A 16,592-nucleotide genomic window follows, 5' to 3' on the forward strand; every position below is an offset into this window, starting at 1 on the left:
GCTAGGAAATCATAGAAACTTCTTGGGTAATTTTTGACTTGCATGACGCGAAGCTTGTTCCCAAACATCTGCTGCTACTCAATTAACTCTAGGACTTGACAGAATTGCGACTTGTAGCTTTTCCTTTTCCCAAGTGCTGAATATTAATTTGGCACCTGTATGGTTTGTCTTCAGGCAGCATAGTCTAATTATTTCAAGTCTTGCGTATTTGTTGTTTGCAATTGTATCGAAGTTATTTTGAAAATCTACCAGTTTGTACCCTACCTTCTATGCTCCACAATGTAGAAGAAACTCATGGTACTTGTACTTTTCAGCATAGTACATTTCAATCTTAATATCATTAGACAATGCAGTTTGTGGTGAGTGAACTGCCCAGATAATCAAAATGATAAGGTCAATTTTGAAAGTGTATGCATAATGTCATGTTCAGCTTGAAACTACCTTTCATTGAAGCCAATCAATATTCTTGGCTTGCTTTCAGTGATGTGGGTCTCAAGCCTTGGTTTAATTGACATCAACTGAACAATCCAAATAGGTCTTGAACTATGCACTTTGCTTTTTCAATGAGTATTGCCATAACAACGTCATTATCTATGGTCCTTTCCAGTAGACAATTGTTGTGTACATCCAATACATTTTAATAACGTTAATGGCATCATCTATGGCTTAGTGTAGTGATTTTTGAGTCACTTCATGCGTTTAGGATCATCCCCAGGGATTTAAATGCATAATTTGGGCTTTGTTTCAACACTCAAGCAGATTATGCAATGCTGTAGTTGTCACATTTTAAATGAGCCATTGAATTGAGGCTCTCACGTGGATACAATTGATTCCACGGTGCAGGAAATTTCTTCTGTTGCTGGACTAGTATGGGCTTCTCATCCACCATTGTTTTAGTGGGTCTTTTCTATGTGCTACTTGGCTGTAACATTACAGCAGTAATGGCACTTAATTGTTTGTGGAGCATTTGGTTATGAAAAGCACTATGTAAATATAACTTTATAAAATCCTTAACTTTGCAAAATTAACTATATATTTAGTATTAAGCATTTAATGATGATTTGTATCTGAGAAATTGGTGATTGATTTCCTTTATGGCTCCATGCTTTGTTTCTACTTCTGCAGCCTTAATACCTGAGTGCCAATTAATGTATCTTAATACCATGGGATTACAGCCACTTAAGACGTGGATGCTTAATGTTAATGGCGAAGGGCTCATTGCATTAGTCTGAACTAAGCTAGAATCTCAACATGGAAAGCCACTTTTCATTCTGTCATTCTGCCTCCTTAAACTTGCATGTATTTACTTAACAATTTGTTGAAAGGCTTTCTGGCACTTCAGACTATGAATCAGTTTGACAGTCCAGTGAACATTTATCCATTATGTAAGGAAATGCAACAGCCATTTTGCATGAACATTCAGTAAGTAATCAAGGAGCTGTGTGATTTTTTTTTCTCGCTGTTGATAATCAAATGTTGCTCAGAACATTGACCTAAATATTAGTATAGTGTCATGTTGTTATTGTTCACCAGGACCTCAAGTCCACAGTCCAGTAGCATCTCTGACAATATTGCACATACTTGATTGGCACTCTGCTGAAGTATGCTCAGTCCCGCAGTATGCAAAGAATCCTAACTGATGTGTTGTGTACATTAAATTCCAAACCAACTTTGAATATAGGGGTTGCAATGTAAGAATATAACTTGTGCAAATTTAGGGAAAACGTTATGATCACTTTCGTTATAAAGGAATGCTGGGTGTAAGAAAGCAGCAGAATTGGTGAGAAGGAGCATCAGGTGATATTGGTCTAGTCCAAACAAAACCAGCTGCTGTTCTAATTTTGTTATGATGAATAACCATTTCCACTTATGGGAAACCTTATTTCAAGCATGTTTGCAGCCTTTAATGAAAAGCAATTGCATCTCATCAAACAAGTGCTGTCTCAACTGTAGGGCACATGTTGGTGCTTTTTCCAGATGCAGAGTCCCATTAGTACAGTTCTTGGATATCCATACTGTCATCTGCTTGTCACTTAAAATTCTTTTGTCTGTGCATAAAGATTACCAAAAAGATACTCCTTTCAACCACTGTGTGGGATCATTTGCATGGACCACAGCATGGTCTAATTTCCCTTTTGAATTTCTATCTTGATCTATGAATCTAGCTTTGAGCTTTTATTAAAAATTGATTCATTTTAAAATCATTGCATCTAAATGTGTGGAGCGTAAATCTTGCAATCTATTTGCATATCTTTTTCTACTTTCTTGCAGAAGTCAATAGCAATAATAAAAATTGAGTTCACTAGCTACTATAGTCTGATTTATTTCCACATAGTATAACAATATTCCAATGTATTTTCTTTTGTTCCCAGTACAGAATGTGTCTTAAAACTCAGCAATTAAACAAAAGTTGTTTGACATTATTCCCGATTTCCTCTAACTAGTATAATTTTTCTCTTTTAAACCTATTTTGTTTGTCACCATCTTCAGGAAAGTAATGTCATCTCACCCAAGATGAAAAATTCAGTCACCTGTCACTTTTATTACAAGCTTGCCTGAGTAGATGCATCAAATCTTAAATTATGTATCCAGCATCAACACAAAAATTACAGAGCCGCAGGATGTCTAATGCTCAGTATTAAGCACAGTAAGATTAAGCATTTTAACATTTTTAAAAAGTAAGTTAGAAAATACATTTGGAGCAATTGTCACTACAGCTTAAAACTATGTAGCAAAGCATCATCCCATTGCTCCTATGGAATTGTGATTGCTGGAAACCAGCTGCTATCATATGTCCACATTTAAAGCTCCTTGCGACATCAGGGGAGCACATGCAAATAGTTTTCCCATTTTTGGCTGTGCTCATTGTCTGTATTGCTATTTGTTCTCTGTTCAAGGGCATAGAAGCTTAGCTTAGCTTTTCATCCAGTAACTGCCATCAAAGAAAAGATAGAAACATATGTAAAAATGTATATTCTATATATGGTTAGTTATATTGCACAGTTTTTTAATTCATTGTAATCTCTTGAATCAAAAATAGTTAAAATTTTGACTAGAAATTGCTCTGAAAAATGCTATTGATGCTTATTTAGTAGCTTAATAAGCAACTTGACCTTATTGGGGAAATTTTTTGCAGGGCATAAAGCTGATTGGCAGAGGCTTTATTTCTGAATCTTGAGTTTTCTAAATCAGATGTTTGTAAATATAGTTATTACAAGATCTACTGATTGCAGCATTTTAATGGTGCTGGGTAATGGAAGTTGCTTTGAGGTTCGTGCTTGCTTTGTACTGGTTATGACATAATGCAAATGACATTTTGTACTGCAGATGTAGCAGCTGATGGTGCTAATCTTCCAATGTGACATTAGTGTTCACTGAACTCTGTCCCCAATTCCCTTTAAGAATTTAATAGCTTCATTAATATTATTTCATTATTTGATTTTTTTAAAAAAATTGCATACCTGGTCTTATATTTTGAGTATTTTTATAGGGGACTGGCTTTTGAAATCCAAATTTTTGCTCTATTTAGCACCTGATGAAAGAGGGTCATTGCAGGGTGAAACCAGCAGAGTGTTGAAAGGCGATTTAGCCACTTTAGTGATGTACTTAATTCTGCAGTAGAGTGAAGAGTGCCCACTTACCTCTGAGATGGGAACCAGATTTTCAAAAGCACTGTTTTTCACTTTCATGTCAATACCAGCAAAACAGAATGCCCTTTTGTAATATGTCAGTACAAGTCCTGTGCAGGTTTAAGCTGCACAGTTATAGAGTTAATATTGTGATTTTACTTTGATCTAGTCTGAAGTGTTTAGACATGTATGCTATGAATCCCAGGTTTCTAAGCTGGAATGAAGTAACATTTGTTTTTTAATGTAGTTCTTTAACCAGCTCGCAGGTTAAAGGTGAATATTTAAACACAGCTAACATTTTGGGACCTGTCACCATTTGATCTCTACATATGATTTGGATTTGCATTTACTAATGTTGGGTGATTGAGAATGTAATTATTGTTCTACATATTGGCTGGGCGATGGGACTGAAGAAAGTAAATTTGCATGTCCATATGTAATCGGTAGTAGTGAGGATCTGTTTCTTTTATACCTTTGCTGCTGCTTGCACTAGATTAGGTGTTGAATCATTTCAAGATTCTTAAGTTGTAAAATTACATTGCAGTGTAGTCATACAAGATTCCACTTTTTCCTTTATTACTTTAATGGTTAAAACTTTGACACAGGTATGTACATCTGCATTGCAGGACAGTTTGCAATGATGCAGGTATAGGTTTTCTGTGATCGTGTCTGAGCTCCTGACACTTCCCTCAGGGCCCCATCACGAGCAGTTTCTCATCACTCTTAACAAAACTTCTTACAAAAGTAAGAGCACTCATAGTGGAAGCTTTCTGTGGCTCTCCTTGGGGAAATATAATCTTTAATATCTTTCCTTCAGTTCATTAAGAGGAAAAGGTGAGTTTATCATCTTTGTTTTCGACTTTTGTATACCATCCATGTTTGTGTGACCTTGGAGGAGCGGGCATGTGAACCATTGATGGAATTTTGTGTTTGTGAGGAAGCAGAGCATGCTTTTTATTGGATTCGTTCTGGCAGCTTTCTCTGGCAGCTGCAAAAAGTGATGTATTTTTAGATGGATGAATTCCAATTGACCAAATTTGCCTTCTGTTAGCACCTCCATGCATTTGTCCAGCCTGGATATAAATGTCAATCTTCCTGGCTTTGTACTTTGTTAATTAATATTTGTTTTCATAATATTTCTTTAAAACATTGTGCTTTATATTTTTTCCTTGGGTTATTAGTTAGTGACTTGAGATGGAAGGAATGCATTTGGTTTACAATAATAGCACATTATCCTTATACAATATTCAAAAAACTGCAGATGCTGGACATTTGAAATCAAAAAATGAAAATGCTGGAAATATTCAACAGGTAGATAGGGAAATGATGAACATTTTAGATCCTTCAGAATTATAAGACATGAGTTGCAGAGAAAAGGTAGGGTTGGGGAGAATGAAGGGGAAATCTGTAATAAGGTGGAGACTGAGTAATAAAGGTAGTGGTGGTTTTAGCTGAAAGTGTGAAGGCTTGTTAATCACAATTTATCTGCCTGGAGGAGATACAAGTAGGGCATAAGTGAGAACAAAGGAGGGGAGAACAAAAACTGAAGTGGAATTGTGAATACAGTTATCAATGTATTGAGGATAGAGGGAGTTGCCTGAGTAGCACTGAATCAAGGAGTGTTCCATGTATCCCACAGAGATGCACATAGCTTGGATCCATGCAAATTGCCATAGCTGCAGCTTTGATTTGGAGGAAGCAAGTGGCATTAAAGAAATTACTGTTCATTGAGCGAAGTAGTGGTGGAGGGGAGAAGATGGGCCTGTATTTCAAGGAAGAAATGAAGGGCCCTCAGGCCATCCTGGGATAGAGATGTTGAGATTCATGGTGAAAATGGACCTTTCCACCTCTATCCCAGGATAGAGGTGTGGAGATGCAGGCTGAAAATAAGCCATTTGTGACCTGGAAACTCAACATGGCAGAGGGCATCAGTGGTGTCAAGGATGTAAGTGGAAAGAGAATGAACAAGAGGAGAACAAAATAGTTAAGGCAGGAAGAAATAAGGTCTTTGGGAGGAGAACAAGCTGAATTGTTTGAAGTAAATTTAGTGCTGTGTGCAAAACTGGTTTTGAAGCAGTGTTTTGAGTGCTCAGCATTTAAGGTGCAATGCCATTGATACCATGGAGAAACATTTTTAACAGCTAGAGAAACCAAAGGGAACTTGCAGTTCACAATTGTATCTGGCAGGTCTATCTTCCACTAAAATAGGCCTTTGGTACAGAGGCCATTGTAAGCACCAATTACTTCCCTAACAGCTTGGTCCTCTGGAAACTAATGCATGTACTTCAGACACATTTATTTTTGCCCAAGACTTTCCTGCCTCCAGAGGTATCCATGGAATCCATCCATCTTTTGGGTTTTTTGAGACATAATAAATTTTGATAGTCCTGCTGTGGGGTTGAATTTTAATTGTGCTCACAAAGGTAGGATTTGTATTGCTACTGGTATTCATGCTTTCTCCTAGCCTACACCAAAACTCCTAGAACCAGAAAATCTTCTAGTCTGTGGTGGAATGTTGTTATATGTGAAATTGAATGTTTCTTTAGCTATTGAAATGGAGCCAGAAATCTGCTTCAACTTTTTCAAATAACTCCCCCACTTATGGAGTAGCCTTTTATTCTGTTAATCTGCAATTTCTCTTCAATGCCATCACCTTTTCCTTCTAGAAGGCCTATCCTCATCTCCCTTCATTTCTCCTTGGTCTCTATTGTCCAGATCTGGCACTGCCCTTGCGGAGCTAACTGCAGCTATCATATCTCTAATGTTGCTATCACACAGTTCTATCCCAGGCCCTCATCTCTTCCATTGCCTACGTGCTCTGCTGTGGTACCATCATCTACAGGCATTTGCTCATAAACTGCCACAAATTCTGTTGCTTAATAGTTAACATTGCCCCCACCTTAGCTTTTTGGTTAGTTTAACCAGGCCATGCAAAACTTTGGCAACATTTGACCCTGAGTTGAATCTTAAATGTTAGAGGCTGACTGTCAGAAAGGTTGCTTAGTTTCACACTTATAACATTGGGATTCTGATTCAGAAACTTTTGCTACATCTGTTCTAGTTGCTGTCCTCCATACTTAACTCTCCTTTCAAAAAAAAATCAGCTGACCAAATATGAAGTGGTCTCCACCTTGGGTAGGGTGATTTGCTTTGTGGCTCAGTCTGCAGGGGTGACCCTGAGCTTCCTGTTGCCTGCCAGCTTAATTCCCCAACTTCCACTCTGATCACCATCTGTAGCCGCCTTGTACTGTCACAGTGAGGCCTAACAAACACAAGGAACAGCACCTCATTTTCTGCCCGGGCATGTTGCAGTCTTCTGGACCCAATATTGAATTCTCCAACTTTGGGTAACTTGATTTCCTGGTCTGTATTAGTCACCTATCTGTAATACTAGTCTGACTTGTTTTTCCCCTTTTTTTCCGCTCTCAGATTGGAGGACAGGCCCCGCCTGACCTGCCGGACTTGTCCTCCTGCTCTGCATTTCAAGACTCCCACATTCTTTACTGTAGAGTCTTTTGTCTATGTTCTCACCCTCTAACTGGTCCCATTCACTCATTGACCAGATAAGCGGTAAACATGGTTATCCCTATGGTCACCCTGGTTTTACGCTATCAGAGACATTCCTCTTTTTTTTCCTTCTCCCCTCCCAGTTTATTGAGCTTCTTTTGTCTCCTTTACACTTCTGATGAATGATCTCCAATGTGAAATGCTGACTGTTTTTCATCCCATTGATGTGGCCTGACCTGCTAAGTATTTCCAGCATTTTCTGGTTTTGTTTCAAATATGTAGATGAATATTTTGGACAACACAAAAATTGGTATTAGAACATAAAATAGTACAGCATAGGAACAGACCCTTTGGCCCACAATGTTGTGCCGAAATAACTAAATTAGTAACCAAATGCCCAACTAATCTAATCCCTTCTGCCTACACAATATCCATATCCTTCCATTTCCTGCACATTCATGTACCTACCTAAGAGCCTCTTGAATATCCCTATCATATTTGCCTTGACCACCACACCAGGCAGCGCATTCCAGGCACCCACTCAGTTTCTTTTTTAAAAAACTTGCCCTGCATATCTCCTTTGAACTTGCCCCCTCTTACCTTAAATACATGCCCTCTGACATTTCAACACTGGGGAAAAAGATACTGGCTGTCTACTCTAACTATGCCTCTCATAGTACATGCCCTCTAATCCAGGCAGCATCCTGGTAAACCTCTTCTGCACCCTTTCCCAAGTCTCTACACCTTTCCTATAATGGGGCAACCAGAACTGAATGCAATACTCCAGATGTGGCCTAACTAGAATTTAATAAAGCTGCAGCATAACTTCCTGACTCTTGAACTCAGTCCCTTGGCTAATAAAAGCAAGCATGCCATATGCTGCCTTTGCCACCCTATCAACCTACGTAGCCACTTTCAGGGAGCAATGAACTTGGACTCTCAAAATCCCTCTGCTCATCAACAGTGTTAAGGGTCTTGCCATTAACAGTGTACTCTGTCGTTACATTTCATCTCCCAAGGTGCAGAACTTCACATTTGGCCGGGTTAAACGCCATCTGCTATTTCTCTGGACCTATTTGCAACTGATCTATATTGCGCTGTATTATGTGCCAATCTACACTATCTACAGCACCACCAATCATCGTATCATCTGCAAACTTACTAACCTACCCATCTACATTTTCATCCAGGTCATTTATATATCACAAACAGCAGAGGTCCCACTACGGATCCCTGCGGAACACCACTAGTCACAGACCTCTAGCCAGAATGAGTCCCATCAACCACTACCCTCTGTCTACTATGGGCAAGCCAATTCTGAACCCAAATAGCCAATTCAGTTGATCCCATGCATCATAATCTTCTGGATGAGCCTACCACGAGGGACCTCATCAAACGCCTTACTAAAATCCATGTTGACAACATCCACAGCCCCTACCTTCATCAATCACCTTCATCACCTACTTGAAAAACTCAATCAAGTTAGTTAGAAACGACTTGCCTCACACAAAGCCAGGTTGACTCTCCCTAATTAGGCCATGGTTTTCCAAATACTCCTCAAAAATTCTATCCCTAAGAATAGTTTCCAGTAACTTTCCTATCACTGATGTGAGACTCACCAGTCTTAGTTTCCAGGATTATCCCTGTTTCCCTTCTTGAATAATGGAACAACATTTGCTATTGGTAAGGCCCCAGCAATCTCATCTCTTGCCTCTCTCAATAACCTGAGGGATATCCCATCAGGCCCTGTGCACTTAACCACCTTAATGTTCTTTAAGAAATCCAACACAACCTCCTTTATCTCAATGCCCAAACAAATTAGCATGCTCTGCACTGATTTCCCTATCCTCCATGTCCTTCTCATTTAGGACTTCACCTACATCCTTTGCTTTCAAGCACATGTTCCCTCCTTTTATCCTTGAGTGGTCCTACTCTCTCCCTAGTTATCCTCTTGCTCTTGATGTTTGTATAGAATGCCTTGGGATTCTCTTTAATCCTAATCACCAAGGACTTTTCATGGCCCCTTCTGGCTTTCCTAATTCCCTCCTTGAGTTCTTTTCTGGTTTTGTGGATAGTGTGGAAGGTTGTCAAAGGGTTCAGCACAATGTAGATCAGTGGAGAAATGGCAGATGTGGTTTAATCCAGATGTGAGGTGTTGCACTTTGGAGGTCAAATATGAGGAAAGTATACAGTAAATGGCAGGACCCTGTGGAGCATTGATGTACAGGAATCTTGGAGTATAAGTTCATAACTCCCTGAAAGTGGCTACACAAATGTATGGGGTGGTAAAAAAGGCGTACAGTATACTTGGTCAGTCAGGGTACTGAGTATAAAAGTTGGGAAGTCATTTTGCAGCTGTATAGAGCTTTGGTTAGGCCACATTTGGAGTATTGTGTGCAGTTCTGGTCACCCCATTACAGGAAGGATGGGAAGGGTTTGAAGAGGGTGCAGAACAGGTTCACCAGGATGTGGCCTAGATTAGAGAGAGAGAGCTATGAGGAGAAGTTGGATAAACGTGGATTGTTTTCTCTGGAGAGTCAGTGGCTGCTTTCCTCCACTCCCTTCAGTTCTATCAGTGGTGGTTAATATCTTTTACTTAGGCCCTTTGCTTTGAGCACATTCTCTAAAACTGTGTTGCTTCAAACATTGTCATAAGATTCAAACAATTACTCATCTTCCATTTCATAGTATTGCAATTCTTCCTTTGCAATTCCATGTGTGTAATGCTTTGCTTTTACCAAAAAAAAGTGTATTATAGTTTCTTGAATTTTTTGAGCTTTGTTTATTAAATTGTATTGTCTAGTAATCACATAACGTGATTGTATATTAATGTAGGATGATAATTAAACTGAATATTTTTGATCAGATATAATGTATTATACAAAATGTTTACATTATTCTTGAGACTTTTGGGAGGTGGGTGTGTGTTGCAACCTTACACATGTAGAAGATTATTAGATTTTAAGTGCAAGACGAGCCTGCATTTAAGAGGGACAATAAGCTTCCCTATCAGGTCTCAAATTTAATATGTTGACGTTGAGTAGTTGTGTATACAGCAAGACCACGTAAAATTGAAATGGGTTGAACACTATTTGACCTTATTGCTTTTCTGATTCAGGTTGAGAGGAGAAAGTTGGTCAGGGCACCAGGATGATCTTTCATTAATGTTCTGGGATGCTTAAGACTTACAGACAATGAGGAAAATTGAGCTTCAATGCAAATCTTTTTTTAAAAATCAGTAGGTTCAAAAATTTAACACCTCTGCAATGGCTGCGTTTGTGTGCCTGTGTTCTGGTATCGGATACAGAAATTACCTAACCACATGCTATTTATAGCTGTAAGGAGACCACAGATATAGTCTGAAATTTAATGGCCTTTTGTCTCTCTCTGCACAGTTGGTGATAAGGTCCCTGCTGATATCAGACTGACGGCAATCAAGTCAACAACCTTAAGAGTAGATCAATCTATTCTTACCGGTAATGTGTTGAAATTCTTTTGCAACTATAAGTAGTTTAATTTTATGACTTTTGTGAATAAATTCAGTTTGCATTATTTTGGTAACTGTTGTTTTGTATTGTGATCTTTTGCAAAGTTAAAATATTGTAGTGACAGGATTTTAATGTGTATTGGAATTGTGCCTATAAAGATCCAGTAATAGCACCATCTGTGAAACATTCCAAATAAATGTTGGGTCCACATGCCATACAGTTGTGTTTTTAACTTTGAAGATACCATATTGTGCCAAGACTCATCACTGTCTGAGCTTGCTTCAAATTAATTGGTTATGACCAAGAAGTTCTTGTAAGTTCAACTTTGGGATATTCAAAAAAGACTCTTGCTTTTTACTCTGAGATTGGGGTGCACCAGATTTTTTCTTTTTCCCCACAGCTTCCACTTGATCATAAAACAGAATTAGTATAGTGAATAATAAGTGTTGGATTCACTGACACTTTTTTTTGCCATTGGGGTTTCTTTTTGGTGACTGCCTAGAATATATTGTGAATGGAGGTAATGAATTTCACATCTTTCCCTATTTCGGGATTAAAGTTTAGAAGAAACGATTATTTGATTCTTATTTAAATTAATCCACCCCCTAGGACAGCTGAGATAAATGATGTATTAGTGAATGCAATCTTCTACAAAATACTTGGTTGAGATGCAAGTACACCAGTGCAGAAATGCAGTTTAAAGAACAAGTTTGCATGGCTGTTAACAAGAGTTGGAACTTAAATATTTATTCTAATTCAATTAATGATTACTGTAGCCTTAATTTTGTGTAATGCTTCATTCAAATCATTGTAGTTCAAATTTTTAAGCAAAGTACTTTACCAAGAATAAATTGTCAGTAATTCTGAAGCAAGTAAAAGAAAAATTTGGTTTTTTCCCCTTTTTTTTAAACATGTAATTTTTTTTGGGGGGGGGGAGGAAATAAGTTATTCTGGATTTAGCATTGCTCAATAATTATTTCAACTTTTCACAGAAGACTCAGTCCCTCTGGACAGGAAATGATTTGGTCAAAGTGGTTATAAGGTGTGTTGCTGAAGTCTGCTTAAACTGGTTGCAGTGATTTTGTGTTTCAGTGCAGATTGCATCTAGTAGAGGAGACCTTGTATCAAGGAGGCAGATACATAATACTTTTCTGTATATGTTCTCATCCCTAGGTGAATCTGTATCGATCATTAAACACACCGACCCTGTCCCTGACCCTCGTGCGGTGAATCAGGATAAAAAGAACATGCTTTTTTCAGTAAGCAAATTAACTATTTTAATTTGTGATACTAATTGAAAGTGAATTTATGGAGCTGCACTTGGTCTGAAGCAATCCAATTTGATGCCTCTTCACCATTAAATTGTATTTTTACACATTTTATTTTAAAATTATTTTGAAATTATCCAATTACCATAATTCTGTGTGGATAGCTACTGTACTTCAGCAATTGGGACTTTGTGTGGAACTGAAGTCTGATTTTAAAATATTCCTGCTGCAGTAGATGGAAATCAATGGTACATAATAGTTGTTGCACTTAACATTGCTGTCTTTGCATACAGAGATAAACCACTCCGTAGCGTGAAGAGGATAGCTCTTCACTTCTTGGCATTAGCCCTCATTGGTTTGGCTCAGGATTTGCTACTATAGGATTGACCTGGTGCCATAATCTTTTGGACAGCATTCAAATAATGTGCTTGTTACCATTTTTTTAAAAATGTGCATGTTTGGTGCTGCATTTTATTCAAGGAACGGGAATGAAAATGATGACATGTACCGTTTGTTTTAGAAATCTTTTTGGCTTCAACTGAAACTTAAAAATTGCTTTCTTGTTATGCTTCTGTGTTATCCTGGTGTTTGCCAGTTCCTGACACACCGGTCTCTCTCAATCAGCAGCATCTCCTAAATAGGTATGCCATTCAGCAACATATAAATCTTTAATGATCTTCCCAATTGCTAGCCTTAATCAGGCACATTAATTTTTAGTTTTGCTACAAGGTCTACATTTGAAGATCTGTTGTATTAAATAGCACTGGAGTCACTTTAAAGTAGTTGTTTTGTAATGCTCTTTCAATGGTTTTGTCCACTGGGACATATTTCTACAGCAATAATAAAAAATAAAATATTGGTGGCATGCCAAAATAATATTTAACTTCAATGAACTGTAAAATAGGAGCAGTTATCAATAGGAACTTATCAATGTTTGAGTCATTCAAGAGCAAAGCAGAATTGTAGATTTCTATTCAATTGCTCCAAGTTTTCACAACTTGAATGCAAACCAAGTTGGACAGGAAATCTTTCCTTCGCCACTGGTATAAAAACGGGTCCTCGTCACTCTGGTAATCACTTGATATGTTGTATGATATTTTCATTCTGTAGATATGTTGGTCTTCATTTTGTTACAGTTTTGGATTTCATTCACTTGGGACTTTAATTGTAGCTACCCAAATATGTTTTTTTTTAAAAGGCTCCAACAGTCAACAGAGGGGCCTTTCATTGCCTCTAGCTGGTTTGTAAACAAGTCTCTCAGTGAAAGAGCAGCGTTCTAATTTTGTGTTGTGGGAATGAAAACCACTGAAATAGTTGATAGTAGTTAAGTCATATTGTAGGAGGCAGTAAAAGTCCATATATACTGAACATTAATTGCAGAACACAAGTCCTCCTGTGTTTTAATTTTGCTGGGAAATGAGTGACCCTCTTGTTCCATTACGGATGTGTAGTAATTTTGTTCCAAGCTTTGGTAAGAGTGTTGTGCTAAGTGAGTAAGGATAAAGTGCAGGTTTGAACCTTGGTTTTTGGTTTTATTTTCCTATTATTGTGTATGTTGAGTGTGTGGGGAAAGGATTTTCCTGCCTTTACACAGTAGATTATAACATCAACTCAGATAAGGTGAATAATGACAGTCTGGCAGATGGTGAACAAGGTGAGAAGAATTGTACAATCTTGTTTGACCTTAGTCCGGCTACTATTGATGAACAAGTCCACCAGAACTGTGCCAGGATGTTTTCTTCAGGCTGCAGTAACGAAGTCCCAGGTTTATAGGGATGTCATGCTGATTACCCTCCTCTCCTACTGGTGCGTAACTGACTTGAGAGCTTCACCAGCAGTATTTGTGACTGATCCCAAGCATCAAATAGGAGGACCACTGAACTGATACAAGAGTCCTCTGGAGCTGTGTCCATCAGCAACAAAGCCTTCCTCTTGAGGAATAAGCTTTGATGGATAGGACACTCATGGTTGCTAAATACTCTCTCTCTGTTGCCTAGTTTTCTTTTCCCAGCTCTCTGGCCAATGTTCAAAAGGTGGCCTAAAGAAGTAGTAAAAAGGCATGCTCAAGAACTCCTTTAAGCATGGAGTTAGCACCAGTGACTGGGAGGAGGAAAGGTCTTGACTGCCTGATGAGGCACCACCTGGTACATCAAGGTTGTGGCATATCAAGGCCCAATGACTTGATGCTGAGGTGGAACAGCAGTGGCAGAGGAAGGAACCAACCAGGGGCTGCAAATCCCACTCCCTGAACAACAACTTTGCCCCACTGCTGCAGAACATGTGCATCCAGAATCTGGTTCCTCAGTCATCTGAAGATCCACCAAACTTCCTTTGTCATCTTGATTCTGAGGGACCACAGTTGACCAACAGTTATACATGTGCTTTATTCATTGGACTCTAATTATATTTAAATAGCCAAAGTGTATGGCAGTTTTCCCCTCAATGGTAGTGGATTCTAGATAATACAATGTAGCATAAACTCATACAATGGATTTTAATCTGGTTGGAGTCTGCAGAATGTTGGCTGCTTGTATTGGTTTGCAATATCAGTTGTATGATTGTTCAAGTCTATATGTGTTTTAACTAAACTGCGTATCTGCAGTAAAACAAAATTAAGCAAATTAGAGGGGACAGGAAAGAACCCATCCATTTTGAGATTTTAATTGTCGTGTGCATTCCTCTTGGCCTTTAAATTGCTGCTACCCACAACTCTATTTCATCATGTTACAGAAACACAATGTCATGCAGATGTAGCCTTCTAAATCTGAGTTCTAACCAGTTGGTACTACTTGTAAGTTGTAAGGAGTGATACCCAAGTAGCTTGCAAGGCACCTAGTTTTGTAGATAACCAGCTACAAATGGTTAACTGAAGTCAGTTTACTCAAATTTGTACCTGGGATAAAGCTGTTTTGGCAAATGCCTGTTGAATGCAGTTCTACAGAATGTAGACTTTGCAGAATGAGTACATGAGTTCTTCTAAATATTTGTTTGATTGAGCTTTAGTGTTAGATTTTTCTTAATCTGAGTTTTTTTTCATTTGCAGTGATGAGAAAGTAGTAAATAAAACTATAAGCAGCCTACAAGGCATTCAGTTAATTAACAGGCAAAGACATGTCAGCTGATTTCAGTTAATTCCAAACTTGCAGTATCTGGGAATAAAAGTCTGTTGTGGGTTCTGCAAATACACAATATACTATGCTCTTTGACTGCAGTATGTGTGGAGTGTAGACTTTGAGTGAGGGACTTTGAGGCAAGGACTATGATGCATATTTTTAAAATTATTTAGGGTTCTCCTTAAGGACCTATGTAGAAAGAGACATGTCAGGTCAAGTCAGACTTGTGAAATGTACACTCTATACCACTTGAAACCTCTAGGATGCTTCCCATATCCTGGATAAGTATATATTCAGGAAATGTCAGCTGAAGAGTTTGAGCAACAGTTTGTGTCAGTGTGACCATCTGTGAGATTATGGATAGAGCCTTTCAGGTAGTGGTTATCTGGCAGCTGAAGAGAGTGCAGTCGGAGACACATGAAGGAGCAGGGAGGCAATTCATGAGAATACTGAGGACATCTTGCTCTGTAACTTGTATTCAGCTCTGAATACTAATAGGGTAGGGGGTTCCTCTGGGGAGTACTGCCAGGGCCAAGAGCATAACGCCATGAGTGGTTTGGTTGTGTGAGGAGAAAAGTCAAGAGGACAGTAATTATAGATGATCCTATAGTTGGGGGGAGTAGAAAGAGGATTCTCCAGTCACATGGTTCCAGGATGATATGTTGCCTTGCTGGTGCCAGAGAGAAGGATACCATTGGATGGCTGCAGAATGTTCTGCACAGGGAGAGAGTAAACAGTTGGAGGTTGTGGACCATAACGTTACTAACAGTATAGGAAGAAAGGAGAGAGGTGTTGTGGGCAGATTTTAAGGAGTCAGGGTAAGGGTTTAGAAGCAGGGCCTCAAAAGTAGTAATCTCAGGATCACTTATGATGCCATGTACTGATAAGTCCAGAAGTGGGAGAATATTGCAGATGATTAAATGGTTGGAGACATGGTGCAAGAGGGAAGACTTTGGAGGCCTAGGGTGTTAGCATTGATTTTGAGGAAGGTAAAGCTAGTACAGACTTGACTGGACAAGATAAATGTCTTGGCCAAATTTTGCATGAGGAGAATATAAACTAGCAGGGCAAGGAGATGAGAAGCTGAGCAAAGCTCAGAAAGGGGATAATGTGTTAGAGGGATCATCAAGTGAGGCTGTATTGGTTGAATTAAAAAAAACAAATAAAAAGCCCAATCATGGATGTTAGAAGGGTACTGTAAACCTCCATCAGTCTAAGAGAGGTTTAAGGGCAAGTTTGTAACATTTTTTGACAGTGCAAAAGTGCTTTGGCAATAATAATGGAAGATTTTAATTCTCTAACATTAACTGGGAGAGAGTCAATTAAAAAGGGATAGAATATGTGTAGTTCCCAAATTGCATTAGGGAGAACTTTATTAGCCAGAATGCAGCAAAGCAATTTAGATTTTAGTTTTTTACAGAATGAAGCTGGGAATGTGGTGGTGAACCTACCTCGGTTAGATTTGGCTTATTTATTGGAAAGGATGAATATAAATTCAGAGTAAAGGTTTCCCTTGGAGTAAGAGCGTTTCTACTAAGCTGAGGAGTAAATTGGCAAAAGTTAAGTGGAAACAACTACTGAGGCATG

The 16,592-nt window shown here is 38.6% G+C and overlaps 1 protein-coding gene across 2 annotated transcripts in view; it reads left to right on the forward strand.

Annotated features, from left to right (window-relative positions):
* The window catches only part of LOC127579167 (sarcoplasmic/endoplasmic reticulum calcium ATPase 2), a 75,884-nt gene that overhangs the window by 32,432 nt on the left and 26,860 nt on the right, over positions 1 to 16,592 (forward strand). For both annotated transcript variants that reach the window (XR_007957642.1, XM_052031775.1), the window contains exons 6-7: positions 10,532 to 10,612; positions 11,798 to 11,883. Coding sequence is in view for 1 of the 2 variants with exons in the window: in XM_052031775.1 (XP_051887735.1) it covers positions 10,532 to 10,612; positions 11,798 to 11,883 (167 nt within the window). In the remaining variant the exon portion in view is untranslated. The remainder of the gene's footprint in view (positions 1 to 10,531; positions 10,613 to 11,797; positions 11,884 to 16,592) is intronic.

Source organism: Pristis pectinata, chromosome 17, assembly GCF_009764475.1.
Source record: "Pristis pectinata isolate sPriPec2 chromosome 17, sPriPec2.1.pri, whole genome shotgun sequence".
NCBI lineage: Eukaryota > Metazoa > Chordata > Chondrichthyes > Rhinopristiformes > Pristidae > Pristis > Pristis pectinata.